The sequence below is a fragment of the Dunckerocampus dactyliophorus genome, chromosome 10 (assembly GCF_027744805.1).
Source record: "Dunckerocampus dactyliophorus isolate RoL2022-P2 chromosome 10, RoL_Ddac_1.1, whole genome shotgun sequence".
NCBI lineage: Eukaryota > Metazoa > Chordata > Actinopteri > Syngnathiformes > Syngnathidae > Dunckerocampus > Dunckerocampus dactyliophorus.
The window spans coordinates 21,177,412-21,205,266 of NC_072828.1; the positions used below are offsets into that span (position 1 = coordinate 21,177,412).

Consider the following 27,855-nt stretch of genomic DNA (forward strand, 5'->3'; position numbering starts at 1 on the left):
CTCGTGCTATCCACTGATCTTTGAGCTGTTAACAGGCGAATGATTGTAATTGCAGGAAGCTAATCAGTGTGCTGTTTGGTGTTTTCTTCTTGCAGGGAGAGAAAGGGGACGTTGGAAATGTCGGAAAAGTCGGACCACAAGTGAGTTGCTTGGATTGTACAGCACTGGCAGTGACTAAATGTTATCCTGCTGTGGATTTTTTTTGTATTTTTTAGGTTTTTATTAACTGTGTCATTTGGAGCCAATATGGAGCGTGTGATTTTTGAACATGTGTTAAAAGTACACAGATAATGACATGATTTGAATACGTTAGTGTTTTCCTTGTGAATTGGGCAGAAATACCACAGCAGAGTGGAATGCTGAAAGATTTTTTGAAGGAATGTTATTTGGCGTGCATGTTTGTTTTTACTCCGCCAAAATGTGTGTAATGCTTGTTGTTGCCAAGAAACATACACACGTCATGCGTCTCTATCAGTTCAGGGCGTGGCGAGGTGTCGAGGCAGGCTCTGTAAAGACGGTTAGTGTCTTTATTCGTTCAGCAACTCATTCAGTGGTTTGTACAGATAAATAAATATTATCTGGGGGTGTGAAAAAATGTGTGTCATCTGAGGGGAGCATGACAGAAAATAATTGAGAACCACTGGTCCATAGCTACCTCAGCAGAAAACGTCACGCATGTGCAAATGAAATATATTTATGAACAATGTTATGAAGCAAATCAGCTGTTTCAGGTTGGCCTCACATACTTTCATGAAATTTTGAGACATGTTGTCTATCGAGGACATGAAACTCTACTGAACATTCAGAGCGCATTCTTTAGTCCTGGATGCCCCTTAATATTGATATTTGCATTTTATGCCTATGGGGGGGGCAACCGAGATAGAGAGAATGCACATATGAAAAGCATTGACTAGTAACAGAGAAGAGAGCCCTTTGAAGCTTTAACCGTGTGGCTGTTTAGTCGAATGTTCCTACGCCATTTTGCAGATATATTCAATATGAAAGACCATTGTTGACTGTTGTAGGTTAACCAGAGGCTGATACACTTGGCCGAGGTTCTTTTCAGCCAATAAAGTGTTTCATCTGATGCTTTACTGGAGGTTTTCACCGCGTGGTGTACTTGAGCCAATTTCAGTTAGCCGCCGTGTTCCATTAAGTCTGCTCTCCGGTGCACAACGCAGTCCGCCACTTAAAGCCGCTGTGCATTGAAATGTAGCTCATGTCAACCTCTCTGCTTTAATTTTCCCGGCAGGGACACGCTTTGGACTGACATATGTGCACGAGAAACAGGGTTGTGTCAGGGAAAAGCCTTTGAAAGGTTAATGTTTATAGTATATCTCTACTTTAAAAACTCTCGCAGGCTCCCATGTTAGAGATGCTGTCATACAGAAACCCATTTAAAACCATCTCCTACTGGGAAATGATACTGAGTGCCACAGTGTACCATTTCTTTTCCTAATGATGGGATTTGTGGTCAGTGTTGAGAAAGCCACTATTATGCCTGCAGGCTGTATCCCCTCTCAGGCACTCTTCTTTTAAATCCACAGCTTTTTACTTACATCCAACAAGAAAATCCCCTTTAGATGGTGCTACGTAAGTAACTTTGTGGCTGTCAGTTGTTTTAGCTGATCTCAGGAATGGCAAATGGATCAAAAGTGCTTCACCTTTATCTTAGTGATCTGTTTCTTGTCTTTGACTGCTTAGCGCTTTCCTTTTCTGTCAGTCACTGGCTGGTTCTTGCTTTAGATCACATGAGGATACCCCACCTTATAATACTTCCCTACTATTAATCATCAGAAGCATACAAACATTCTTGTTCCCATCAACCTGTATGATCTGAAAACCTTTTCTATGTACAAAAAAGGTCTATTTTTCCTCAAATATTGTTCACAAATCTGTTTAAATCTGTGCTAGTGAGCACTTCTCGCTTTTTGCTGGGATAATCCAACCACCGCTCAGGTATGGCGTATCAAGATGCTGATGAGACAGCATGTTTATTGCACAGGTGTGCCTTAGCCTGGCCACAATAAAAGGTCACTAAATGTAATTTTAAATGGAATGGCAGAGAAAGCCTTTACCATTTCCAAACAGTCCTAATATAGATGAGCACCAAGTTTTACCCCTACATGGATAACCACCCCCTGCATATGCCGAAGGCAGGGGTGTCCACACTTTTTCCAGCGAGGGCCACATACTGAAAAATGAAAGGAAGCAAGGGCCAGTTTGATATTTTGTAAACTAATGCATGCAAATATGCCTAGAAGTTACATATTTTTAAGAAAAAAATGCATCTCAGTGTTGTGATATCAGTGAAAAAGCATATTATTAGTATGAACTGTGGTCTTTACTCTTTTTTTTCCCCGATTTTTACTGTTGTTTTTGTTAATTTTCCAAAATTTTTAAACTTCCTTCTTAAATAATTTTTGTAAATTTTCTTTTTGTAATATTGACTTTCTTCCCATCATATTATAACATTTCCCCCCAACTTAATTTTTCAAAAATTACAACTTTATTTTGTTTTGTTTGTTTCTCATAATATTACGACTTTAAAATACAAAAAAAAATTTCTTTAATATTTCAACTCTATGCTACTACAATAACGTTATTTTTCCTCAGAATATCACAAGCTTATTTTTGTGAAATGGCTTAATATTTGACTTTATTCTCGTAAAATTACTATTGATTTTTTTTTTTTATTTTTGCAGGGTTTTTTTGTTTTCTTGTTAAATTATATTTTTTAAATGTGCCACGGCCCGCAAATGGCCACCGGGTTGCACTTTGGACACCCCTGGCCTGAAGGTTTTGTCATTAAAGGCCGTACATTATTCCTTGAAAATTTGACAGAAAAGGCCAGAAAATTGACAAAGTGTAAAAACTATTAAAGGTGATTTAATATCACATCATGACAGTTATACAAAATGTTAAGTCGACATTGGGGTAAAGTGACTGAGGTAAAAGTGTGTAATATATGAAGTACCTATGAATACTAGAGAGCAAGAAGCAAAGGGATTCGTATTGACTCCCAGAGCCACAGAAAACCACATTATGACTATGCTGGCTTTTGTGGCCGGCCAAAAGTGAGCCGATACGTAATGTCTTCGATGCATATTGCGACTTTTCTGACTTTTGCGGTCATTTTTTCCTTGAGTCAGTGTGGATTGACACATTTAATGACATGCCAATTCATATTCCGTGAAATATGTGGATTACCCCGAAATCATCATGTTGTTTGCAGCTCAAGGGTCTTATGAAGAGGCTGGCATTAGTTCAAACTACAGTCCCACCTCCCAGACGGCTGTTTTGGAAGTGGTTAAGCTCATACATTTACATTTGCTCGAGTTTTTTTTCACAAAAGCCTTCTTTACTAGGTAGTGTAGATTTATTTGCTATCAAACATAACAGTTACTATGTGGCCCATTTAGCAATACAGATTCTGTTTAATATGATCAGATGCTTTGTGCCCTCACACACATCCTCAGTTGGGATGTTGGAGTTCATTTAGCCAGGGACTGCCTTGGGGTGCTCAAAGAAGAGCTGGAATGCATTGGAAGACAAGACAACCGAGCTAAAACCTTTCCACTGCACCCCCAATCCAGATATGATGCGGATGGAAATATGGACAGATGGAAAAATGAATGAAATCTATTCCTAATGATTATCTGTAAGTCCTAAAGATCTGTTTTTAATTCAAGCTACATATTGTTTTCTCCAAGAAAGAATCAGTGGGTGTAACAATGTTACTGTGAATGAAAGTGGAAGTAAATAAAACAAAACAATAGCCTCCTATAGCAGTAATTCCCAACGAGGGGTACGCGTATCTCTAGTGGCACGCGAGCAATTTGCAGGGGGTGCGTGGAAACATTTAATAAATTATTTCCAAGATGCAGATGAAGTAAATATTCTCAGTCATTGCATAGGAAGCCAGACAATAAAATGGAACATGTGCACTACAACTAGTTTCCCCAGGGAGACAATTACCTGTGGCACAGCTGCGGCAAAATCATAACAGTTGTGTTACATTCTATTTTGGAGAATTATCAACACGTACGAGTGAGGGGTTTTGGTTTGTCTCCTTAGAAATGTGCGACGTTATCTCATGTTTTTAAACCTTATTTAACAAAAGAACATGAAGTTATTGACTTACAGGTGTTTGCGCGGCAGTAGACGGGCATTATAACGGGCACGGGCGGTTAAAATAACCTTCACGTTTGCTGGGTTCCATGTAAGTGTGTGCTAATTTTAAAATAATGTACGTAATCTGATATTTCAATATATTGATGAACAAATGATATGATAATGATGTGATAATGATGTGATAATGCTAAAATATGCCTGTGAACACAAGGCATTCAGAAGACACATTCAAAGACGCGGTGAATGATATGTAGCATTCTACGCTGGTCACTAGATGTCAGCAATGTAACTGTAATGTTCGGTGATACACCCAAGCGCCAGACGTGATTGCTGGCTCGACAGGCTTTTTTGCATGTGTAAAAGCATCTCACAACAGGTACAATAATCCCTGTAAAAAATCCCAAATGGTCATAACCCACAGCAAGTTAAAACTCAACTCTGAACCCCAGATATCACAAGTCTTGTTTATGTCTAAAATATTTTATTTTGTATTATTATGTTCGCTATATTGGGTAATACGAGTGTAAAGGTGACTGTAGGAGTGATATTTCATGTCTAGAGGGCTCTAATAATGTTAAAAACCGTATTTAAAAGGTCATGAACTGGTTTTCTATCCTCTAACTACAAAAATATCTGATATAACTCTGCGGAAATTGATTTTTTACATTTGGGTCTGGAACCAATTAACTCATTCAATACCAAAGACGTATTTCTACGTTTTTATAAACCCGAATGCCCGATCCCAAAGACGTATTTATCTTTTACGTTTTTTTAATTCCAAATGTGAAAATTGTAAATAGCTCATGTTATATTTGTAAATAAATTGTTATTTTGATGTAAAACAACCTTTTTGTGTGTTGTTTACGTTGTTTAGATATTTGAGCTGTCACAAAAGCAAAAAAAAAAAAATTGTGTCCAAGTGAAAGTTATGCTTGAAATGTATCTTTTCACAACAAGCTGTTTTGCTCCCTTTTGTTGTTTGGGAAGTGATATTTTCCTGAAACTTACCTCTGCTCTACTGCTGACTACTAAAGAACGGAAACAAACTTTTTTTTCTGATGAAAGACGAGAGCCTAATGTTTCTTTTGGTGGTTCCATGGTTATATAGCCGTAGAACATTATATACTGTGTGCCTTGAAAAATCAGGCAAAATCGTCTGAAGTGGCCGGTATCGAAAAATTCCTGGGATTGAATGAGTTGACTCGGACGAATGAGGGTTTATTGTATATGTTGAACTTTTGTAGGGAATCATGCCCAGGCTCAGGGCAAGATTACTCACTGTTTTATCTATTTTTGTAATGTTATTCTTATTATTTTTTTTTGCTTTCTATGCTTTTTTATGAAAGGACGAATGAATGGATTTGTAATGTACAAAAACAGTTTTATGTGTATAAATACTTAGTTTTCATTTTGCCCCTCACAAATTTGTTGTTGTAGTTGGTATTGGTCTTTTCAATTAATTATTTGGATTATTTTTGTTCCATGAAATGAAACATGAAACATGAAATGAGTTTGATTTCATCTGAATACTTCGCACTTCATGGGTCAGCTCACAGCCTTATCCTTGAGCCAATGGCCCCACCTTATTGCTTACAAAAGGACTGCGTAGCATTCGGTGACCTCTCGCATTCCAAGTGTCATAACAGGTTGGGAAATACCCCTTAGATGAGTGAAGATCAGACTCTCACGTTGGCATACTTTCTTTCACTGCCTTTGAAATGTCTCTTCCTCTCCAGGGTCCTGTTGGCCTGATCGGGATAGCTGGTGTCATAGGAGTTCCTGGTGAAAAGGTAAGGAGTGTGTTTCGCTACCATTATGCTGTCAATCAGCATCAGCCGGTACTTGACAGTTTTAGACCCCTGTAATTAGGGCCGTGTTAAGCAGCCGTAAACGGGAGCCCTCGAGGGCCCTGAACACATGCCTTATATAAACAGTCAACACTCTCATGTCCATATCAAAAACAATATTGTCACAGGTGTCAAAATTCCTAGCTTTTGTCCCATTTTGCTGTGATTTTACGGCTATGGCAAGGATAATGTGGCAGTTCGCTTCAAAAAAGTATGTTCTTCAAGTTTCCACTGAATTGCCACGCAGAGATTATTTTTTTCTGATCTTCTCTTCCTCCCAAAATTGTCTCTCAGCTTTAATCAAAGTAGTGAAAGTAAGCGTATTATTGATCTCTTTTCTTTTTGGTTTCCAATCCTCTCTGCTTTCCTCCCTTGTTTGTCAAGCTCCCCTCCCTTCCTATTCAGAAGCGCTTTGTGTGTCAGAACATGTTCCTGTGATGTGAAGCTGCTCGCTTGTCAAATGATTCTTCTTAAGCAAAAAGCCTCCTCCTCCTCCAGGCTGTTAGAGCCAAGCATACCTTGACAGCCTGAAAATTCCTTTCACATCATGCAATATCCATATATTATTTCAGTAGCACCTCCTGGATTTGGTTTCCAGGGATTTCTAAAATATTCCAAACATTGTTTGATACAGAGCTGCTCAGCGGTTGCATGTAGAGTCATGAAACTTTCCATTTTTTTGAACACGTTTTAAGTGCAGAACGACTCACCCAACCTTAGAGTGGTGTTCACCTGAAACAAACTAAACCAACCAGCTGTCTCTCTGACCCTTTGTACTCCATTTCCATGGCTCTTTACCGAGCAACGAGGATATGAATCAGCATCGCTGTTGAGGTGACAGGTCATAGCTTCATGATCTTTTGCGTTTTTCAGTTTTATTCTTGTGTTTGACAGGGTGACCGAGGGCCGACTGGTCCAACGGGCCCAGCAGGAGAGAAAGGGCCAAGAGTGAGTATCGACGCAAGTTGTTACACCCCAGAATCATTCATTCCCACAACTGTAGTTTAAACACTGTACCAAACTAAGCTTAAGAAACATTAATAAAGTAACTTGTGTGTGAGAATGATGATTATATAGGAACAAAGCATCTGATTGCTAAACGTCTGGCTATGAGTGTAACCTGAAATCGCCATACTACTGGTTGAAAGATAGAAGTTCCGTCAGGGGTACACCCTGGACTGGTCGCCAGTCAATCGCAGGGCACATGTAGACAAAAAACCATCACCAATTAACCTAACATGCATGTTTTTGGAATGTGGGAAGAAGCCGGAGTACACGTAGAAAACCAACACACACACAGGGATAACATGCAAACTCCATACAGAGATGCCCAACGGAGATTTGAACCCAGATTTTTCAGATCACCTGACTTTGTGGCCAACATGCCAACCGCAAGGCCCATGAAATTGAAATATGAAGTGCAATTAGACATCGTAAAATGCTCAGTGGAGAAATTAGCATTGGCTGCATGCAAACACAGCGACCATCATCAAGGATAAAGATGGTATTCTTGGGTTCTTGAATATGCGAAAGGATTTTCTACTGTGAAATGGACAGTGAAAACTGAGCAGCAGAGTCATGCCATTGAGACTTCCTCCTCCCGATAAGCCTGTCTCTCCCTCCCTTGCAACGCCCCTTCTACAGGGTGTATAAAAAAAAGTTGACTCTCCAAAAAGTAGCCACTGAAGTTACAAATGTCTATTTTCATGAAATTTGCATATGTTGGTATGGGCATCATCCTTTGGTCCATACCAAAATGTATTGCATAATTGCATGCATGACTTGGTGAATCGTACTTTTTCCGCAACAACATCAATGGTGACAATTATCTCGGAATGTTGAATGGGCATGTCGTTCATACTCTCGGAGGAATGCCGCGTTTTCGTCGTCACGGAAATGGTCAGTTGGCATGTGCTTGGTGCGCCCTAGATGGTGCTCCACCACACCGGAGGAAAACTGTAAATGACAGAGCTTTTTGGTGACCATGTTATTGCTTTGAACAGGCCAGTTGTATGGCCCCCGAGGTGGATGGGCTTTTTTCTGTGGGGCCATCTCAAATCAAAAGTGTATGTGACACCACCACATGACCTCGACAACACTGAACAGCGAATCAGAGCTGAAGTTAACATCCTCCGGAGGGACAAGGGAATGATCAGGCGAGCAGTGCAGGACATGCGGAGGAGAGAGCAACTGTGCATCCAAAGAAATGGAGGTCATGTTGAGGACTATTGACAAAAACTTACATCCATTACCCCATTGCAAAAAGCGTGAAACAAAGGGTTAATCTGGGTATCGCAGCGTAGAAGAACAAAAATTCTCATTTTGCATCACAGTTTAAGACCTTTCGTTAAATTTTAACCCTTTAATTTTTTGGAGAATTTTTTTTTTTTTGCCCACGGGCCTGTGTTCAGTCGTGCATGCAATTATGCAATAAATTTGGGTATGGACCGCAGGATGGCGTCCATACCAACATATGCAAATAAACAAAATTTCATGAAAATATTCATTTGTAACATAAGTGACTACTTTTTGGAGAGTCTACTTTTGTTTGATATTTCGTGTAGTGTGCAAGACAACCACAAGTCTCTTTTTTTGTACAGTATTACCGTTTCATTTAATTCAGGGCTGTCCAAACCTTTTCCACCGAGGGCTGCATACTGACCCCGGGGCCACGTTTACATTTTTAAACCAACCCATGTAGATATACTGAGATGTTTTTTAGATTAAAGAAAAAATAGCTTGCATCTCAGCTTTGTGTTATGCGTGACAAAACATATTATAAGTGTGTAGTGTAGTGTTATGTTGTAATATTATGTCTTTATTTTCATAATACTATATCCTGACTTATTATTGTAATATTATAACATTTACCCAGCCTAATTTTCCTAAAACTTATTCTTTGTTGTGTTTGTTTCTCAGAGTATTCTAACTTTTAAAATATTACATATTTTAGTCATTAATATTCCAAATGAATGCTATTTTTTCTCTTAATGTTATGACCTCATTCTCCCAGTATTTGGTCTTTATTCCCGTACGAATGTGCTGAGCGTTGATTTAAAAAAAAACAGCACTTTCAACACCCCTGATTTAATTATTGGATTTTACCTTTTTATTGCTGTATTTTATATATCTTTCATGTGTTGTGTGTACAGTGCGAGTGACTTAGGTATTAATTTATGCATGAATTGCGACGTACATTAAAATTCTCTACTCAACACAGTCATCGGAACAGAACTTGTTCGTAACCCAAGGGCCACCTGTAGCTTTTTATTGTGATTACAGTGCTTCCCGCCAACCCCATGGTTTTGTGTATTCTGAAATAATAACTGAAATCACCCGGTTGTAGTCCAGTGCATCCATGCTTGCGGTATCTCCTGCAAAACTCTGTAGAGAGGTACTTTCCGACATTGCTCAGCGTCCAGGGGCCTCCGCTTGACTCCATCTCTGAGACTTTGGGCACCGGTCCTGACCTAGTTGGATTAAAGATCGGCTGAATGATGGCTGGCTGCTAGTGGGAATGACTAATCTGGCAGCTGAACGAATAGTCAGATGATCGAAACACTGCTTGTATGTGTATTTCACTGTGAGGGGGGGCTTTGTGGCTTATGTAAGGATGACTTGTAATATTATTGTAAAATGAAAAAGCCAGATTAGTGTGGAGTGGCAGCTCAATGTAAAGGCTCTGTCTGGACTATGTCACCATCACCACCACATGTCAGTGCAGTACTCCTGTCAACTGAAATTCTGTTCTCATTCAGTACCCATTTGCAAGCTTTAGTGCCTTTTGGAAAATTTGCAATGGTGTGTTATAATCTTTTCCATTTAAGTGATGACTTTTTACTGCGTAGTCTGACGCACAGTTTATTTTTTCCATACTATTACAGATCCTTGGCTATTAAACATCCTCACATATCATTGTTGGGTTCATTTGTATGTTGTAAATTGTTTTTCTAACTGAAAATGGTAACTATGGCATTTTAGTGTAGAGATTGTTATATTGTACTGTTATTATTATAGGTTTGGGGACTTAAATTCCTGAAAGTAATTATCGAGACTGATTTTTTTATTGCTGACAAAGAACAAAAAGGACTATAGAATCGGGCTACTTCAGTCATCCTGTGTTTTTTTTTCCATTATCGGTAGAACTCCGACAAGAAGTCATGAGGTAGACATCTGCATTTTAGATTCAGTAGTCATTTCATGCAGACTAAAAACTACATTTTGATATAAATGCACTGTATGTATGTATGAAATGTAAGACATACTTTTCTATACTGTTTATCATTTGTAAAAGGGGTATCCAGGGTTGCCTGGGAGTCCTGGGGACATCGGCATGCAAGGTACAACTGTAAGTGTCTTATCCTCATCAGCGCTATTTGATTCTGAGATTCTTTGTCTTTGCACATACAGTTTGTTGTCTTAACTATTTGGTGTGACTAACACTTCAACTGCTTCTTGGAGGACTGTACTTTAAGTTTGTGGAACAAAGTCATGTAATTTAAATTGGTGATATGCTGTGTCACATATTGTCATGACTTATTTAACTACTGCTGTACTAAGCCAAAATCAATAGGGGTGTAAGCATATTAAATAGCACTGTTGCTGTTCAAATCAGCCCCCAGGTGCTTGTTAATTAAGATCAACATGTTTCAATAGCCCTGTCAAATACCAGACCTCAACTTGATTCAAGTACCGAGCATAAATAACCAGTCGTGGAGTGCACTTGGATTTTTACACACTTCTTTTTTCTAGTATTTGTTTATATAGAGAGCTGCACTCGAAATTATCCAACCCTAATTGCAAATTTATTATTACATTACTTCTAAACTTGCAATAAACCAACAAAATGTAAACAATTTACATAGCTCAGTGACTCTTTTGAAAAGTTGTACATGTTGAAAATAAATGGGGGTTGAATAATTTTGAGTGTCGTTTCATTTGGATGACACCACCTCTCCTCTTTGCCATAATGCAGTTCCACAATCATTGTCTTATCGGTTGTCTTATATATGTATTTTTGCTCACAGGGTCCACTGGGGCAGAGGGGGAGTCCAGGGAGTGCTGGTCCAAAGGGTCGCAGGGTAATACCTGTACTTGTCTCTGGAGTATGTGTTGCATACTTTCTTTAAGCAGCCTTGACTTCTCCCTGAGATCAGACAGATGTCTTTGTTGACTGCTTCACTTTAAAGTATCATGGCGATAAATCTGAAGATGAAACGATCAAAGATGCTTTTTTATTAGACCCCATTAGGTTGTGCAAGAGTACTATTTGAGGCAGCCAGTGAGGATACAGTGGTTAGACTGTTGGGGCATCATCTGCCCAAGTGGGGGTAGAATGGGTTTCATGCACTCATACTACAGTAACTCTGCGTTGTATTTATTTTACCACCCAAATCAGGACAAATCAAAGGAGAAGCACTTCTTCTTTTACCTTTGGCTTGTCCGATTATGGATTGCCACAAGGGATCACGTGTTTCCATCTAGTTCTGTGTTTTACATCTTCCTCTGTCAGTCCAACCACCTGCATCTCCTCTCTAATCACATCTAGAAACCTCCTCTTCTGTCTTCCCCTTCTCCTCTTCCGTGGCAGCTCCATCTCCAGCATCCTTCCACCAATATACTGTAATCACGATCCTTCCTTCCCACGTAGCCAAACCATCTCAGTCTGGCCTCTCTGAGCTTGTCTTCCAGATGTCTAACTTGGGCTGTTCCTGTGATCCTGTCCATCCTTGTCACTCCCAACAAAAACGTAAACTTCTTCAACTCTGCCGCCTGTTTGTTGGTCAAAGCTGCCTTCTCCAGACCATACATTGGGGCTGGTCTCATTATCGCCGTGGCCTTAACGTTTGCTGATATTCTTTTGTAACAAAGTACTCCTGGCACTCTTCCCCACACACTCCACCCTGCCTGGACTTACTTTTTTACCTCTTTTCCACACTCTCCATTGCTTTGAACATTTGGCCATCTTCTCCACATCCCTCACCTCTACTCCTTTCATCCTCACAGTTCTACCTGATACTCTTTTATTGACATACGTATTTTGCTACGACTGACCTTCATTCCTCCCCTCTCCAGCTCATTCCACCTCCACTTCAGTTTATTTTTCTTCCTCCTCTCTACTCTCACTGCACATCACAATGTCATCTGCGAACATCATTGTCCGTGGAGCCTCCTGTCTGACCTCATCTGTCAATCTGTCAGTCGCCAGAGCACCTACAGCACACTTCACTGCTGACCTTGTACAACTCTGACATACTTCTCTCTCACCCCACATTTCCTCTCGGCAGAAGCTCTAGTACCTTAACCTGCAAATGTTGTCACAGTGGTCATCAAGCGACACGTCTAATATTTATTTCCAGTGTATAAATGTTTACAATAAACAAAGTGAGCAATGTCAACATCATTTTCTCAGAGAGCCAATGGGTTCAAACTACTACTTTGGTCTGACTGCTTGAGAGAAGCACATCCTGAGAATCCTCTTTGAAGTCCTTTATGAACTCTTAATTTTGCTTCAAGTGACTTTTATAGGCTGTTTACTTACTTTCTTCCTGGTTAACATTTTGTCAAATGTAACATATGGAAGCACTTATCATGCTGGGGCTTGTGGTGTTTGCTAAATTCTATTTACACGGTTGTGGCCGCATTTCCTGTCTAATTGAGCCACTGTACCTCAGACCATAACACATTTGAGATTAGATTAGATTAGATTAGATAGGTACTTTTTTTTCTCTTGGAGATGAATAAAGTAATCCAATCTATCCAATCAAATCTAATCTTTTCGTCTGCGGTTCATTTGTTTCAAACCTTGAATGTCCGACAGTCTTAAAGCTGCTGTTTGCAATGGTTTAGAGGGCGCTCACGTTCGAACAAGCTGCAAGCATTATATCCCACCCTCTTCATTGTCTGAGCATGTAAGATCCACCCCCGCTAATACACATGTGCGCAACAAAAGGATAACATTATGTTACAAAGACAGTGTTTGGAAAGACATGATTCACAGCACTATAGCAACCACCATGCTGTAGTTTTTTAACCCTTTCCTGATCAAAGATATGCTTTGTGACGTGCATACGCGATGGGCGAGACATCTGTGCGTGATTGACAGAAAGACAATTTTTACAAATGCATAAGGTTTCTCCCAGATGACACTGCCTCTCTGGGAGAAACTCGGAGTACCAGATGAGGTGGCTCGGGCATCTAGTAAGGATGTCTCCCGGGCGCCTCCCTGGTGAGGTGTTCAGGGCACATCTAACCAGTAGGAGGCCTCGAGGAAGGCCCGGGACATGTTGGACAGACTGTCTCTCAACTGCCCTCAGATAACACCTTGAGATCCGCCGGGAGGAGCTGGATGAAGTAGCTGGGGAGAGGGAAGTCTTGGCTTCCCTGCTTAGGCTATTGCCCCCGTGACCCGACCTCAGATAAGCGGAAGAAGATGGAAGGATAGATGTGATTTTGACTTGGTGTTTTGTACTTGAGATGTCAATATGGATGAAACATGATTGAGTTTTGACGAATTTATGACATTTGAAATGTCACGAAACATGAAATTCAAAGTCAAAAGTAGTTTAATTTGAGCTGACTTTATTATTTGGACCTGATAGTTATATTGTATATGATATGTTAACAAGTTAGTCATCAAAGCTTCTGACCAGAGGGGTTTTTAAAATATTTTTTCTGCAAAAGTCCGTCCATTCATTCGTTTTATCCGGGTCAGAGCGACGGATGCAGCAGTCTCAGTCTCTACCGCCTGCAAAAATGAAATTAAAATATATATATATTATTAAAATAGTGAAGAAACAATTTCCTCACTGACTTGAGCCAAGATCTTAGAAGAATTACAGCAAATGGCAAACACTGCGGCATTTGTCTGAAGTTGACAGCCTTCCAGTGACATCACAGCAATCAGGGACAGTCTGAAAGACTAAATGGAAGCAGACCCTCTGAAGGCTGAAACTCAAAATAGAACAGACAAGATGAAAACATGTAATTGCTAGGGATTCCTCAAAGAGTGGACAACAGGAGGAGTTGGAGATTTTTATCACTATACCTGTGATGCGTTTAAACAAAACAGTTTGGCCGTGTCCGCGGTTGAATCACCATCAGTACTTTCCAAGTGTCTTACTTTAGGAATGGTGTCATCAACCTGAACGTGACATGTGCAAAATGTACATTGCTTCATTAGTGGCATTGTGTCACCCACAGGGGCCTCGAGGTCCTGATGGCCCACTGGGAGAACCGGGACCCGAAGGGACCAAGGTAACCATACACATTAGCAAAATATGTGCCTAAATGTTGACTGTGACCATACAAATTAGAAATGAAATATATGAATGTCTTATTTTCCATTAAATATGTCAAATATGTTTTTCTTTTTTCTTGTCAGGGTGAAAGGGGTGACATTGGGACAAAAGGAGAACCCGGATTCATAGTAGGTTTAAGTACATCTGCCTTGTTATGACAATTTCCTGAACACATTTGCACTGAAGGAAAAAGAAAGGAGATGATGCTATTTCAAAGTAGATTATAATCGAAGTTGCCTGTGCTTACGAGTGTGTCCTAAGACATTTATACTCAGATGACGGATTTCGATTCTAACTAAAAGACCTCCTTTATCTAAAGCCAAGTATAATGATTGGCATAAAAAAAGGCATCATCCTGCAGCATCGTTAACAAGCATGTGTGTTTTGAAGATGCGTACCGTACTCGCATCCTGGAAACCACATGGCTACCACGTATTGTTCCAAACATTAGCTCTGCTCAGTATAATGAGCCTCTGTAAACGCCAGTGAGACTTTAATCTTTTTATTGAGTGTTTCTTCCCTGATATCAAAGCACTCTTAACTAAAGGCTATATAGGAAATACTGGCTAATAATGTCTAGGCGTAGGTGCATTAAAGAACATACCAACAAATGAGCCTAATGTGGAAGTGCAGTGTACTTCCTAAGGGTGTGCAATATTATCAGCAGATGCAATTTATTTTGTTGCTGTGCTGTGTGCGTGCATACGTGCACACATGCATGCTCAACTACAACAACAAAACCATTCTTCTGAAGTAGAAGGGGTGAGTAGATTCAATGAAAACATAAAAATAAGATTTATGTCGATATGTTTGTACACAGCAATGATTATTTACGCATTCAATTATTTATGCTGGGGGATACTGATTTTTGCATTTAGTCAAGACATGATGTAATCACTTCTGCTGCGCCTCCAAATTCAAGCATTCAAATATATTAAAATACTGATTTCTCTCCTTGAAGGGCAAAGTTGGCGTTCCAGGGGAGAGAGGCCTCCCTGGGAAGCCTGTGAGTACCAGTTCATTGCTCTTCATCTTCCTCTGCATTATTTAGTTAAATGTACTGTAATAAGTATGTGCATTAATGCACATACTTACTTTACTTTTACTTTTTTTTTGGTACTTTTTGTTTCTTAGCTGAATCCAAGAGATGATAAATGTCTATTGGCCATTGATGTGCAGTCAAGGCCAGCAAGGCCTTCTCTGCTGGCCTAAACACTATCAGAAGCGCTGACTTTTACTGACATTTACAACCTAAAGTATTTGTTCCATGAAATTGTATTCATCAGTTCAGCAGTGTCTTCATTTTGTAACGTGGCTCTTTGCTGCACTGCTTCCACTAGTGATGTATGTACAGGTATATGTTACATTTTTTCAAATCAGATTTCAGTTTCTGTGTGTTGCCATGTCACTGTAATCTGAAGGGCCTTCAGCGTTTGGGATGCTGGCCCATGTCACTTCAACACTATTAGCAATGGGACATGTTTCAGATTCGCCTCACAGGGCCAGCTAGCAGGGATAGAATAACATAAAGATTTTTCCATCCTCTGATTGGTTGATGCCTGACACTCAAGTTAACATTGTGTTTGAACCCATTAGAATGAAAAGAGACAGACATGGTGCTGTTCATTGTTCTGTGTCCTTAAATTAACAAATACGTGTGTTTATATACAGTATTTCATATATAAGTCAGCCTTGGAAAGGCTTTGTTTGCCACTTTCACTGGTCTTCCAGACCAGTGCTTATAAGTGAGTGGTGAGTGTGATGTATTGTATTCATTTTTAATGTTTTTGTCATGTTATTAGATAAATATTGATTGTGAGCTGCTCCAGATGATGCTGTAGTATAGTGGTTTGGAGTTTGGAGTTTTTTAGAGACGATGTATTCGAAGATAAAGGGTTAAGTGGGTTTCTTGCTGTAGTAATAATGGTCTTTATCCCCAACTCTGAAAAGCCACACATTGTTATGTTGTGCTTTTATATATTATTATTGGTTTGTATAGCTGTGACGTGATCCTGGCGGTATTAAAAGGTGGGTTGTGTTGCTGATTTTGCAGTGAAGGCCCCGGGTACGAAATGCACCACCTGCCACTGCTATTGACATGTGACTGACATGTTACATGTTAGTAATAGAACTGACAACAAAAGAAAGTGTCCCTGAGGAAAATAAAAGGAATATTTTTGAAAAGGAGCAAGCAAAATGCTTTAGTTTAGTATTTTTCAATCACAAGTCACCATGTTTTTTAACTTCACTTAGGACCAACATGTTTGTTGCAATGCTTTGAAGGGTTTCTAGCAAAGCAAAATCGTATCATATCTAGGAATATGAAAATGGAAAAGCACATTTGATGCTGTAAATACTGTAACTGACTCATCAGTGCCATTGTCGAAACCTGGTGTCATAGCGCCATCTGGTGTTTGAAATAACCATCCAGTCTTCTGTAGTCATGATAGTTGTCATTAGTTATTTTGGATGCATATATACTGTATATATAAAATACATATATCACTGTATATATGTAGAAATTATATATGTACAGTATATTTTATAGATTAGAGGGTTTTTTTCCCAACAAACTGCTATTGTGCATTGAAATTCTGTTTGTTCTAATGTTGTTTGTTTCATTATTACCAACTTGTCACCAGACAACCACAATGTATCTATCCTCTCACTCAACTGAAGTGAATGGAAACTCATGTTTTTCATTTAATATGACTAATCTACTGTGTCTACCAGTCCACTCTCTCAATGTTTCAAATTAACACCTGGCGAATTCACGTCTGAACTCCAAGAAAGACGTTCTTACATTGCTCTGAAGTCCGTGCGGCGCTGCGTCAAAGAGTTGTTGTCTGTGAGCATCAGACAGCACTGACATGTCAGACACACTCATCATGTTTGCGGTTTTCTCCCTGATGATGATGATGATCATCAGGAGGAAAACAAGACGAGCTTGCTTCCATTCTGTGATTATACAAATTTGTGATTGGTGCTTTGCATGTCTCCAGGGTAAACCAGGTATTCCGGGCAGTACAGGGGAGAGGGGCCCCCATGGTGAGGGTGTAAGTAGGCCTTACTTTCCTATCACCACACATTGTGAACACCATCTGGAAACGATAATGACACTTTGTGTTGATGTGCACCAAGTAGTCAGCGCTTGCTCATGTTGTTTCATGTGGCTTATTACCAGAGTTTGAACTGCTTGAGTGGAAAACAAAAGGCGTGTAAGATTTTTCTCTTGTTTCCTGTTCGGCATTTCTAACACGCCCAAAACTCCTTCATACCTTATGCCTCCCCTTTTGGATTTGTCTTCAAGTTTTTAATATTCCTGGAAATAAGCCGAGCCCTCAGGGGAATCCAGAATGTCAAACAATCAAATATTTTCTAGGGTGTGAGGTTTCCATAGTACCAGAGGAGGTATTCGTTATGGATCTCGTCTTGCTTCAGTCAATGTTATCAGGTTTCCCTGTTTCACTGGTGTAATCATGACAGTTTGTGTTTGTTTGGAAATTGCACATTAGACTTGTGTATTATGTCTGTTCCCCTGATTTATCCACGGCTTACACAGGAAGTCAAGTATTGACACTGCTCCATTCGACATATTTTACAATGTTTGTTCTCTTGCAGGGACCCAGAGGACCTCCTGGAGAGGCAGGACCCGATGGAGAGCAAGGGCTTGAAGTACCTTTTCTTGATTATTTTTCTGTTGATTCATTATTTGTTTGCAAATTTCACAGTTGAGGTTAATTTTTAACTTCTGATTGCCACTTCAGGGTGGGCCTGGTGTTGAAGGGGAACTCGGTGTCATTGGAGAACCAGGGTTGAAGGTCTGTATGCCCCCACAATGTTATGCTGTCACCTAAACACTTTAGAATATATTTGGATATTGACTCGTATACCCTTTAGCTATGTGGACAAACCTTGAACATGCTGTTGCAATGAGTACCTAGGATGCAGTTATAGCTTTGTTGAATCTAACACTGCCTCACTTTCAAGTACTTGTTCAGTGTGACTGCATGCATACATTTTAGTGTGTTTTGACTGCCAGGCGGCCTTGTGCTCTGTGTTGTGCCGCCACAGGGAGATGCTGGGCCTCCAGGAGTTGAAGGGGAGCAGGGACAAGAAGGAATTAGAGTGAGTAGCAATAAAGTACAGACTGTCTCAGTCTTTGATTTAACTCGAATCTGGTTCAATTTTCATTCCTTGTCATTTTGACAAGGGTTTCTCCCTCATCTTAAAGTGTAAAATATCAACTGACATAATTAAGCATTCTTTAAGATTGGTTTCAAAATCAGACATTCGTAATATTAGGATAAATTCAGCAAAACAAAAAAAAAAATACTTCAATGTCCATATGCAGTCATTAAATGTAACACTTGGGGATTTCAACCCTGCCCCCTCAACATTTTTGGAGTACAGTTGTCTCTCGCCATTTCTCATCTTCACTGTAACATGGTTTTTAAAAAAATATATTAGTGGTTGAATATGGTCTTTTATTACTCAAAACAGATGTATATGGAGGCAAATTTGACTTATTTTTTTGCCTAAATTAAACATTTTCAAGCACAAAAATAACTAAATGAACTAATAAACAGATATATTGCATTCAGAAGATGGATTCAAAGATGGTGTGAAAGATATACAGTATTCTACACTGGTCACTGTAATGTTTGGTAAGACACACAAGTGCCAGACTTGATCACCGGAACAACAGGCTTTTATTGCAGGTTTGAATTATCTCACAACAGACTCAATAATCCCTAATAAAAATACGGGGGACTGTTATGACCATAACACACACCAAGCTAAAACACAGCTCTCAACCCCTTACATTACCTCCTGCCAGCCCACCACTTTGCTCCCCTAGGGAACATATTTAGAGCAACACACATGAGCATGAGTTTTATTTATGTCTTAAATGGCTTATTTACTCTTTTTTATATGTACTATATTGGGTAATACAAGTGTAAATGTGACTATAGGGGTGTTATTTTATGTCTAGAGGGCTCTAATTATTTTAACAACTGTATTTAGAAGGTCATGAACAGGTTTTCTACGGTCTAGCTATGAAATTATTCCATTTATAAATAAGGAATCCTACTTTGTGGAAATTCACTTATCACGGTTGGATCTGGAACCAATTAACTGCAATAAACGAGGGATGACTGTACGTACATCTTTATATTGAGATATATGTATAGTATGATATTACTGTTATATGTCATGAGATTTTTCATTATTTTTTTTTATTTATTGGTTGATTGCCTGGAAAAATAACAGCAAGGGTTCATGTTCATGCTCTGTTCTCATGCACATGACGTCAACCCAACTTGTTTGTGGATATTTACAGTATATATTCATGCAGTTTTATTTACCCTTCGACAAAAAAAGTCATACATGTGTCAATATTTAAGAGGAAGATGTCATTTTCACTCCTCTTGACATCTTAAATATTTTTAAGTAAACATAAAATGGCTTATACGTATATAATACAGGAGGCGTATACGTTGGATCCGTAGTCATCCATCTGCCTTTGCTGTAGATATTTTTCTTGTGTTTTATTTTTTGTACATATTTATAAAAGTAAATGAGATTGCATAAATGATATATTTCATCAATTGTAACAAGACCTTTTTAATTGTATTTTCAATGTAAAATACCATTCAACAATCAGGCGCGTGTATGAATGCTGAGCAGTAGGTGGCGCCATTGCACATTTCAAACCTTTTTCACGTGCCAGAAAAATCAAGAAGCCGTGACAGTCTGTCATACGTTTCACATGTTTATGTTCACTCTTTAAACCTGTCTTTCTATAAAAATGTGCTCCTGTCTTCCAGCAATGTCTTTGTGATCATTGCACCTCAATGACTGCTGGCTCAGGCTGCAGAACCTTTTCCTTTTTAAACTGACACAGAGATGTTCCTTCCTTCTCCTATGGAGTTTCAATATTACTGTATGCTGACTATTAAAAAAAAAAAAACTAAAGCTCTTTGAGAGAAAAAAAAAAAAAAAAAACATTTGTTTTTGCAAAACCTTTCCGCTGCTGCATATTTCCATATCTATGGAAATTGCTCCGCATGTGTTTAGGTTTCTGTTATTATGATAACATATCATATTTGGAGTGCTCTTGTGTGTTTTTAGGGTCCTCCTGGTCCACCTGGTGAAGACGGTCCTCAAGGGAAAGATGGTCCCAAGGTCAAGAAAAACTAGTCATGTCACATGAAATCAACCCCAATGCCAAAATGTGTAAAAGACCAGTTTTTACTTGGCATCTAAATAAGGTCAACCAAAGAAAATAGTCAAGGGTTAGACTTAATACTGATACTACAATGCATTAAGTAAATCTTCCAATCAATGTCATACACAGGATTTGAAAGGGATTAGAAAACAGATTAACAGAAGGATGTAAAATGTAGCCAGTATATATGCAAAGGTTTGTTAAAGACATTTCATCTTTAATTCAAAAGGCTTCTTCAGTTCTACATGTTAAGTGTGGAGTCTCTGGTGTCAAAATAGAGCTGTTGTGGTTGTCATAGCTGGTGGATATTCCTACATATCAATAGGTCATTTGCGTGCCTGGCAAAACAGCGTGTTGGCAGCCACTCTTCCTGTGGAATGAGACAATCTTTGGGGGAGAGATGTTGTTTAGAGAGGGGTTTCCTAGTTTAACTTATGTAGCTTCTTCCACTTTTTTGTTTACGCAGTGCAGTGTAGCAAGGAGTGCAATGACCTCTACATTGGAGAGACCAAGCAACTCTTATACAAACGTATCGTAGAACATAGGAGTGGAGTTTCTTGGGGCCCAGAGTCAGCAGTTCATAGGTGTCTCAAAAAGAAGGGACATCCATATTCTTGACAGTGAGGTCCACTGTTTTGAAAGAGGTGTGAGAGAAGCTGTCTCCGTCAAATTAGAAGGGCCGTCTCGAAACAGAGGACGGGGTTTCGCCACCGTTCATCACATATTGTCTGTTTATGACAATGTCCTAAGATCTCTCTGCCAAATATTGTCTCATTCCACAGGATGAGTGGTCACTAAAAAGCTGTTTTGCCACAACGCAGGAGAACGACCTTTTGTTATGCGGGACAGTCGGTCACCAGCCACGCCTGGCAACATCTACTATTGTGACCTCCCCCAGGGGACACACCCACCACAGACATAAATAGGGAAACTACATACTTAAAATTAAGAATTAAGGAAGCCTTTTGAAGTAAAGGTGAAACATCTTCAACAAACAAGACGGATCCAGTTGCTTTGATTCGACCTTTGCTATGACCTGTGTGACTGAAAATGTACACAGACATGTAGCCGTTATACAGACGTTTGTATTGTCAACTATTGCCACCCCTTTTCCTATAATCAAACAGCATTATTCATATTATAACTGAATTGAGTCAATTTACTTTGTTCTCCTATTGTCTCTACCATTAGGGTGAGCCTGGTGAGCAGGGGCCAGTAGGAGAACCAGGGGACATAGGGATAGAAGGAGACCCAGGACCGCCAGGACCACCTGGACACGCTGGGAAACAGGGATTCCGGGTACATGTTGTTCAGATTTTTAAACAAAGCTGACGGATAAAACAAATAGAATTAATAAAAATACCTTGATTTGATTTTAAAAATGGTAAATTATTTGATTTGAAAGAGAAATACTATAAGTAATGGTCCCACTTTTGTGTGACACTTAAGGAAGTAGCCTTTTAGGTACAACAATCTACTGTCCTGGTTTAGTACAAACTAAATACTGCCAATGTTCCCCAGCAGAGGTCAGCATTCACTACAAGAAAGCGCAGCTCTAGTGGGCAATCATTTGTGATGCTTTTCTGATGGATGCTTTTTGAAGTTTGTTTCAAATCTAACTCAGGGTACTGGAGGTCAGGAAGGTGACCAGAGTCAACTCATAAAATATAATTTGACCAAACAGTTGAACAACAAAAAAGTTGAAAAACAACACAACACAAGTGTACCCCAATATCTGACACATGACTAAGCAAACAAATGACTTGTGAGACAAACTTATAAAGACCTGCGTTACAGGGGCCAGAAGGAAAACCAGGACCCACAGGAAACAGGGGACGGAGTGGAAAGAAGGTAATAATACACAAAGATATTAAAAACAAGCACCATTCTTTATGTCTTTTTGGGTCAAATGTGATGCTGACAAAAGTGTGCCTCTACCTAGGGTGAGAGGGGTCCTCCTGGTGTTGTTGGTGAGCCTGGCGATCGTGGAGACATTGGCCTGCCAGGCGAGGCGGCTCCCAAAGGGACAAGGGGAACTCGAGGGCCTCCAGTTAGTTCCCACTTTTCTTTATCATGATTTGGATCGGTCACATATAACGTTGAAAGTCTGAACAGTACATTTATGAATTACATCACATGTAAACACAGTCCCCAAATTATTCCACACATCCCCTAATTGCTGAAACTATATGAGTTCACCATGTACATGAAGGCAGTTTTATTGGAAAATTAATTATGAACAAATGACATGAACCGATCACACCTTTTTAGCAAGTGACACGTTAAATTATAAGAATTTATGATATGGTTTGACATGCAAGGTATGGTATGGATTATTTGTTTCAGACATGCTAAACAAATTACATAAAGGAGCATCACGTGGATCTGAAAAGTAGTAGGAAGAAGCAGAACTTATTTAATCCCACCCCTTCTGTATATCTATTGCAGATCATTCATTCACACCATGTGTTTATCATGCTGACACTTACATTATTTCATTTGCTTACTATAAATATACTATACTATACTATACTATAAATATTCGATCTTTGTTTTAGGCTTTAGAGAGTAAGAAATATAGGGGACAATCCAGGTGGATGGTATCCATTCTTGAGAAAAACAGCTTTTTTGTCCAAACCCATTTTGAACATGTTGTGATAGGTGTGGAGAAAAGATTTATCTCCCCATCGTAAAACCACAGCATGTGCGTGTGGCTGAAGCCAGGGTTATATTTAGCTAAACCGCAGTGGAGATGAAGAAACAAAAAAATCACTAGGACTTATTCACAGTTTATTTTGGTGTATTTTCTTCATTTTTCAAGGGTCAGCCTGGCGTCATGGGCATAGAAGGGCAGCCAGGATTGGCAGGATACACAGTGAGTTATTCTACTTGTGGTTTTATAAGAACATATTTGCACAGTGTGCAAAAACATGACGAATACATGACATTCACAGCGCCACAGAATACTCATGATTTACAATTGTGCAAAGCTAAGTAAAACATAGTCAGTGTTATAACTTAAAATTCTGGTTAGTCTCCATTAGGGCTTTGATGGCAGACATACAAGTAGTACCGTAATTTCCACTACATAAGCTGCTACTTTTTTCTTAAACTTTGAACCTGCGGCTTATACAGCGGTGCAGGTAATTTATGGCTATGTTCTAATCTCGTGACATCTTCTTTACTTCAGAACTACTACTAGTCGATGAAATTCTGTGCCGCTCGCAAGTCAGCGAGGAAGCGGTAGCTCTTTCCTGGGCAGGAGCCAATCACGAGCTATAAGCAAACTCACAACGAGCTTGTCAACCCATTGGAAATCGCAGGAGGTCATTTCTCAATATAACAGTCTGACTCACGGTGTCATCTTACAAAGAAAGCTAAACTCGTCACACAGCAACTTAACAATCAAAAGGTAGCTAAGAAATATACAAGTTCCAAAGAAAAAAAACAACAACTACTTTAACTTCTTCCCATAATGCATTTCACCCCAGAAAAGCATTTCATTCAAAGCAAGGCTCCCTCTGGTGGACAGAGGCAATTGAATGAGTCAGCTTTGAAATGATTTGAATGTAATGCTTTGCTGGGACGAAATGCATTATGGGAAGAAGTTAAAATTTCATTTTAAACTCGTATTGGTACTTGAATATTTCTTAGATACCTTTTGAGTGTGAAGTGATTTTCAATTGGCTGACAGGCTCGTTGTGAGTTTATTCATAGCTTATGATTGGCTCCTGTTAAATAAAGAACTACCTGGTCCTCACAGGCTCGTGCGCACCACGATATGCCATTTTATGACGTGAACATGTACGGCTTATAGTCCAGTGCGGCTCATATGAGTACAAATCTGTTTTTCTCTCTAAACTTAGTGGATGCGGCTTAAACACTGGTGCGTCTTATACACCGGAAATTACGGTATTTCTCACACATCTTGCTGCAGAATGTTGTGATTGTTCGCTTTCCAAAGAAAACATACCAATATTATATTTACACTCAACAAAAATATGAATGCAACATTTTTATTTTTGCGCCCATCTTTCAGGAGCTGAACTCAAAGATCTAAAACCTATTCTTTGTAGCCAAAAGGCCTATTTCTCTCAAATATTGATTGTTAACAAATCTGTCTAAATCTGTGTTAGTGAGCACTTCTCCTTTGCCAGGGTAATCCATCCACCTCACAGGTGTGGCATATCTAGATGCTGATTAGACAGCATGATTGTTGCACAGGTGTAACATGGGGCGGCTGCAATAAAAGGCCACTCCAAAATGTGTAGTTTTACTGTATTGGGTGGTGGTCAGAAAACCAGTGAGCGTCTGGTGTGACCACCATTCCCAGTGCAACTCCTTTGCGTAGAGTTGATCAGGTAGTTGATTGTGACCTGTGGAATGTTGGTCCACTCCTGTTCAATGGCTGTGCAAAGTTGCTGGATATGGGCAGGAGCTGGACCACGCTGGCGTATACGCCGTTACAGAGCATCCCTAACATGCTCAATGAGTGACATGTCCGGAGAGTATGCTGAATATGCAAGAACTGTGGTGTTCTCAGCTTCCAGGAATTGTTTATAGATCCTTGCAACATGGGGCCGTGCATTATCATGCTGCAACATGAGGTTGTGGATGACTGCACAACAATGGGCCTCAGCATCTTGTCATGGTATCTCTGTGCATTCAAAATGCCATCATTAAAATGTACCTTTGTTCGTTGTCCGTAACATAGGCCTATCCATACCATAACTCAATGCCACCATGGGCCACTCCATCCTCAACCATGACACAGCAAACCACTCACCCACACCCGGATTCAAAGTGCCAGACACGATTAGATGTGAGCATTGCCCACTCAAATCGCTTACGATGATGAACTGCAGTTAGGTCGAGACCCCGATGAGCTTCCCTGAGATGGTTTCTGACAGTTTGTGGAGGAATTCTTTGGTTACGCAAACCGATTGTTGCAGCAGCTGTACGGGTGCCTGCTCTCAGAGGATCTTGGAGATGACTAATGGTAAAGAAATAAACATTCAAGTCACGGGCAACATACCTGGGCATACATACCTTAATATGCCACTCCTGTGAGGTGGATGGATTATTTTGCCAAAGTAGAAGTGCTCACTAACACAGATTTAGGCAGAGTTGTGAACAGTATTTGAGAGAGAGATAGGCTTTTTGATTCAGCTCTTGAAAAACAGGAGCAAAAACAAAAGTCTTGCATTTATATTTTTGTTCATATACAATATAATATAATCTACAAATATTACATCAAGATACAAGAGATTCAAACAAAAATGCTGTGGGACCGGCAGTTTGTTTAAGGTTGCATAACTTAAAGGAAAACTAACAAGGGAAAGGCTTCTTGAGACGTCATCTGTACTTCTGTGAAGAAGGTGTCGGACGTTTCGCTCCTCATCCGAAGAGCTTCGTCAGCAAACTGAAAGGAAAACTGCATTTTTTGTGCCGTTTGCCCATCATCCACAGTCTCTATGTGAGACAAGAACACACGTCTTTCAATTTTCTTAGCTGTGATATCAAGCACCATGTGCTGCATGTATCAGAATCCGCTGGGCCAGGCCTGGGGTGTCTTTTCCAGTTGATTTTGGGTACCTGGAAAGAAGCTTCGACCACTGCAGGGTTTGTTAGCGCTAACAATGCTTTGTTTTTTTGTGATGCAGTCTCTTGGAGCAGTGCCAGACACAAGAAGCCTTTCCATCGATGGTAACGACTGTGTGCCACTCAGTGCATTAGAAACACTCGATATCTGACGGCATGGCTTGGCAAGCTCTCGGCCCCCAGTCTGCACCGACGTTTGACCCTCTCTTCTTGCCCGCTTAGCTTGTAAAACCTGTAGCTCATCCTACGTATATTCAAGCTCAAAAAATTAAAGTTCTGGATCCTCATTTGTCCCAAGGTAGTCCTGGTTGTCAGCTCTCACAAAGTTTGCCATGATGAGTGATGGCAAGCACAGAACACTCTCTCTATGCTGTTGTTGTTGACAGAAGTAGCGTTAGACGCCGTGCGCTCTGTGAAATCAATGTGCCAGGGAAAGCAGTTCCGGTAAATCTGAAATGACAAAAATACTGTAGGTTATACTGTAAGTTACATGTTTTCATGAATGTGCCAGTTACTACATGATTACAGCATGTGTATAAAACATTATTGGAGTTTATTTTAGAGGGCTTTTTAGCCGAATAGGAACAGGTGAATCCCTATTACGTGCATTGTTAGTGCAAAACTGCCAGCTATTTGGAATGTACACAAAAGGAAAAGACATGTGTTGTTGTCTCACATAGGGATTGTGGCTAATGTGGATTTTTTTTTTTTTAAGTGCAGTTTTCCTTTAAGTAGGGCAGTGAAATTTTTCCTTTTTTTTATACTATTCTTTTTTTTTGCTTCAAGTGATGAATGGTGTCTGTGAGTGTGCCAAACCCTAAATCTTTTAATAAAGTCCAGTGTGTTGATGTAGCACATTTTTTTACATGACAGACCCCATTTAATGGCAGAATGTGAGAAAGAAGTTGTGTTTATGGTAAACAATTCTGCTTATTATATTCTATTGTGAAAACATTCACAGTGTAAATATTGATTAAGCTTGTATGTATGGCAGCCTAATAAGTTTTCTCAATTTAGGGTCATCCTGGCAAACCAGGGCCCGTTGGACCCCCTGGACCTAAGGGTGAAAAGGTAACAAGTCCTGAACACTTTTTGTTTTTCTGTCACTTTCATATTGTGCAGAATGCCTAGCAGTGTCTAGCCAAAGTCACAAAGTAAACATTCCTGAGCGTGTAATTGTGAATGTGTTTGCTCAATTTCAGGGTTATCCAGGCGAGGACAATAAGACCCCAGGACTACCAGGGCCCTTAGGTGAACCAGTAGGTCTTGCTTTCCTTTAAACCTCCTTTCTGAACCCTTACTCTTATGTCCTGTTTAATCCAAGCTCGAGCGATTTATAATATCAACTGAAACATTACTTTTTTTAATTTAAAAAATCTCACATTCACCTTGGTTTTCCTTAAATATGTTGCATAGTCCACTATAACGCTGAAATCAAGAACATCCTCCAGTTGCAACCAATATTGCATGAAAGCAAGGCATCACTGGGAAATTACTCATTTTATCTGACGCTATGTTTAGAAGAACATGAAGAACATACAATGTGGGACTTCATCAGAGTGCATTTGTGTCTAAACAGGGGCCACCAGGAGAGAAGGGAGAGTGTGGTGAGCCAGGAGATGAAGGGTATCAGGTAGAAAAAACATTAATGATTTCATTCACTTTATGCGACCTGTCCTAGCTGACTTTGGGTAAGAGGCGGGGTACACCCTGGTCACTGGTCAATCACAGTGCACTCCCA

The 27,855-nt window shown here is 39.8% G+C and overlaps 1 protein-coding gene across 4 annotated transcripts in view; it reads left to right on the plus strand.

Annotated features, from left to right (window-relative positions):
• Positions 1–27,855, plus strand: part of LOC129188774 (collagen alpha-1(XXIV) chain) — a 111,532-nt gene that overhangs the window by 62,175 nt on the left and 21,502 nt on the right. For 2 of the 4 annotated variants that reach the window (XM_054789761.1, XM_054789760.1), the window contains 20 exons: positions 96–140; positions 5,871–5,924; positions 6,876–6,929; positions 10,276–10,329; positions 11,009–11,062; positions 14,184–14,237; positions 14,365–14,409; positions 15,243–15,287; positions 17,284–17,337; positions 17,903–17,956; positions 18,049–18,102; positions 18,356–18,409; positions 20,417–20,470; positions 21,705–21,812; positions 22,311–22,364; positions 22,456–22,563; positions 23,335–23,388; positions 27,132–27,185; positions 27,317–27,373; positions 27,694–27,747. In XM_054789761.1, the coding sequence (XP_054645736.1) occupies positions 96–140; positions 5,871–5,924; positions 6,876–6,929; positions 10,276–10,329; positions 11,009–11,062; positions 14,184–14,237; positions 14,365–14,409; positions 15,243–15,287; positions 17,284–17,337; positions 17,903–17,956; positions 18,049–18,102; positions 18,356–18,409; positions 20,417–20,470; positions 21,705–21,812; positions 22,311–22,364; positions 22,456–22,563; positions 23,335–23,388; positions 27,132–27,185; positions 27,317–27,373; positions 27,694–27,747 (1,164 nt within the window). The remainder of the gene's footprint in view (positions 1–95; positions 141–5,870; positions 5,925–6,875; positions 6,930–10,275; positions 10,330–11,008; positions 11,063–14,183; positions 14,238–14,364; positions 14,410–15,242; positions 15,288–17,283; positions 17,338–17,902; positions 17,957–18,048; positions 18,103–18,355; positions 18,410–20,416; positions 20,471–21,704; positions 21,813–22,310; positions 22,365–22,455; positions 22,564–23,334; positions 23,389–27,131; positions 27,186–27,316; positions 27,374–27,693; positions 27,748–27,855) is intronic. The other 2 variants (XM_054789762.1, XM_054789763.1) reach the window with 2 other exon arrangements.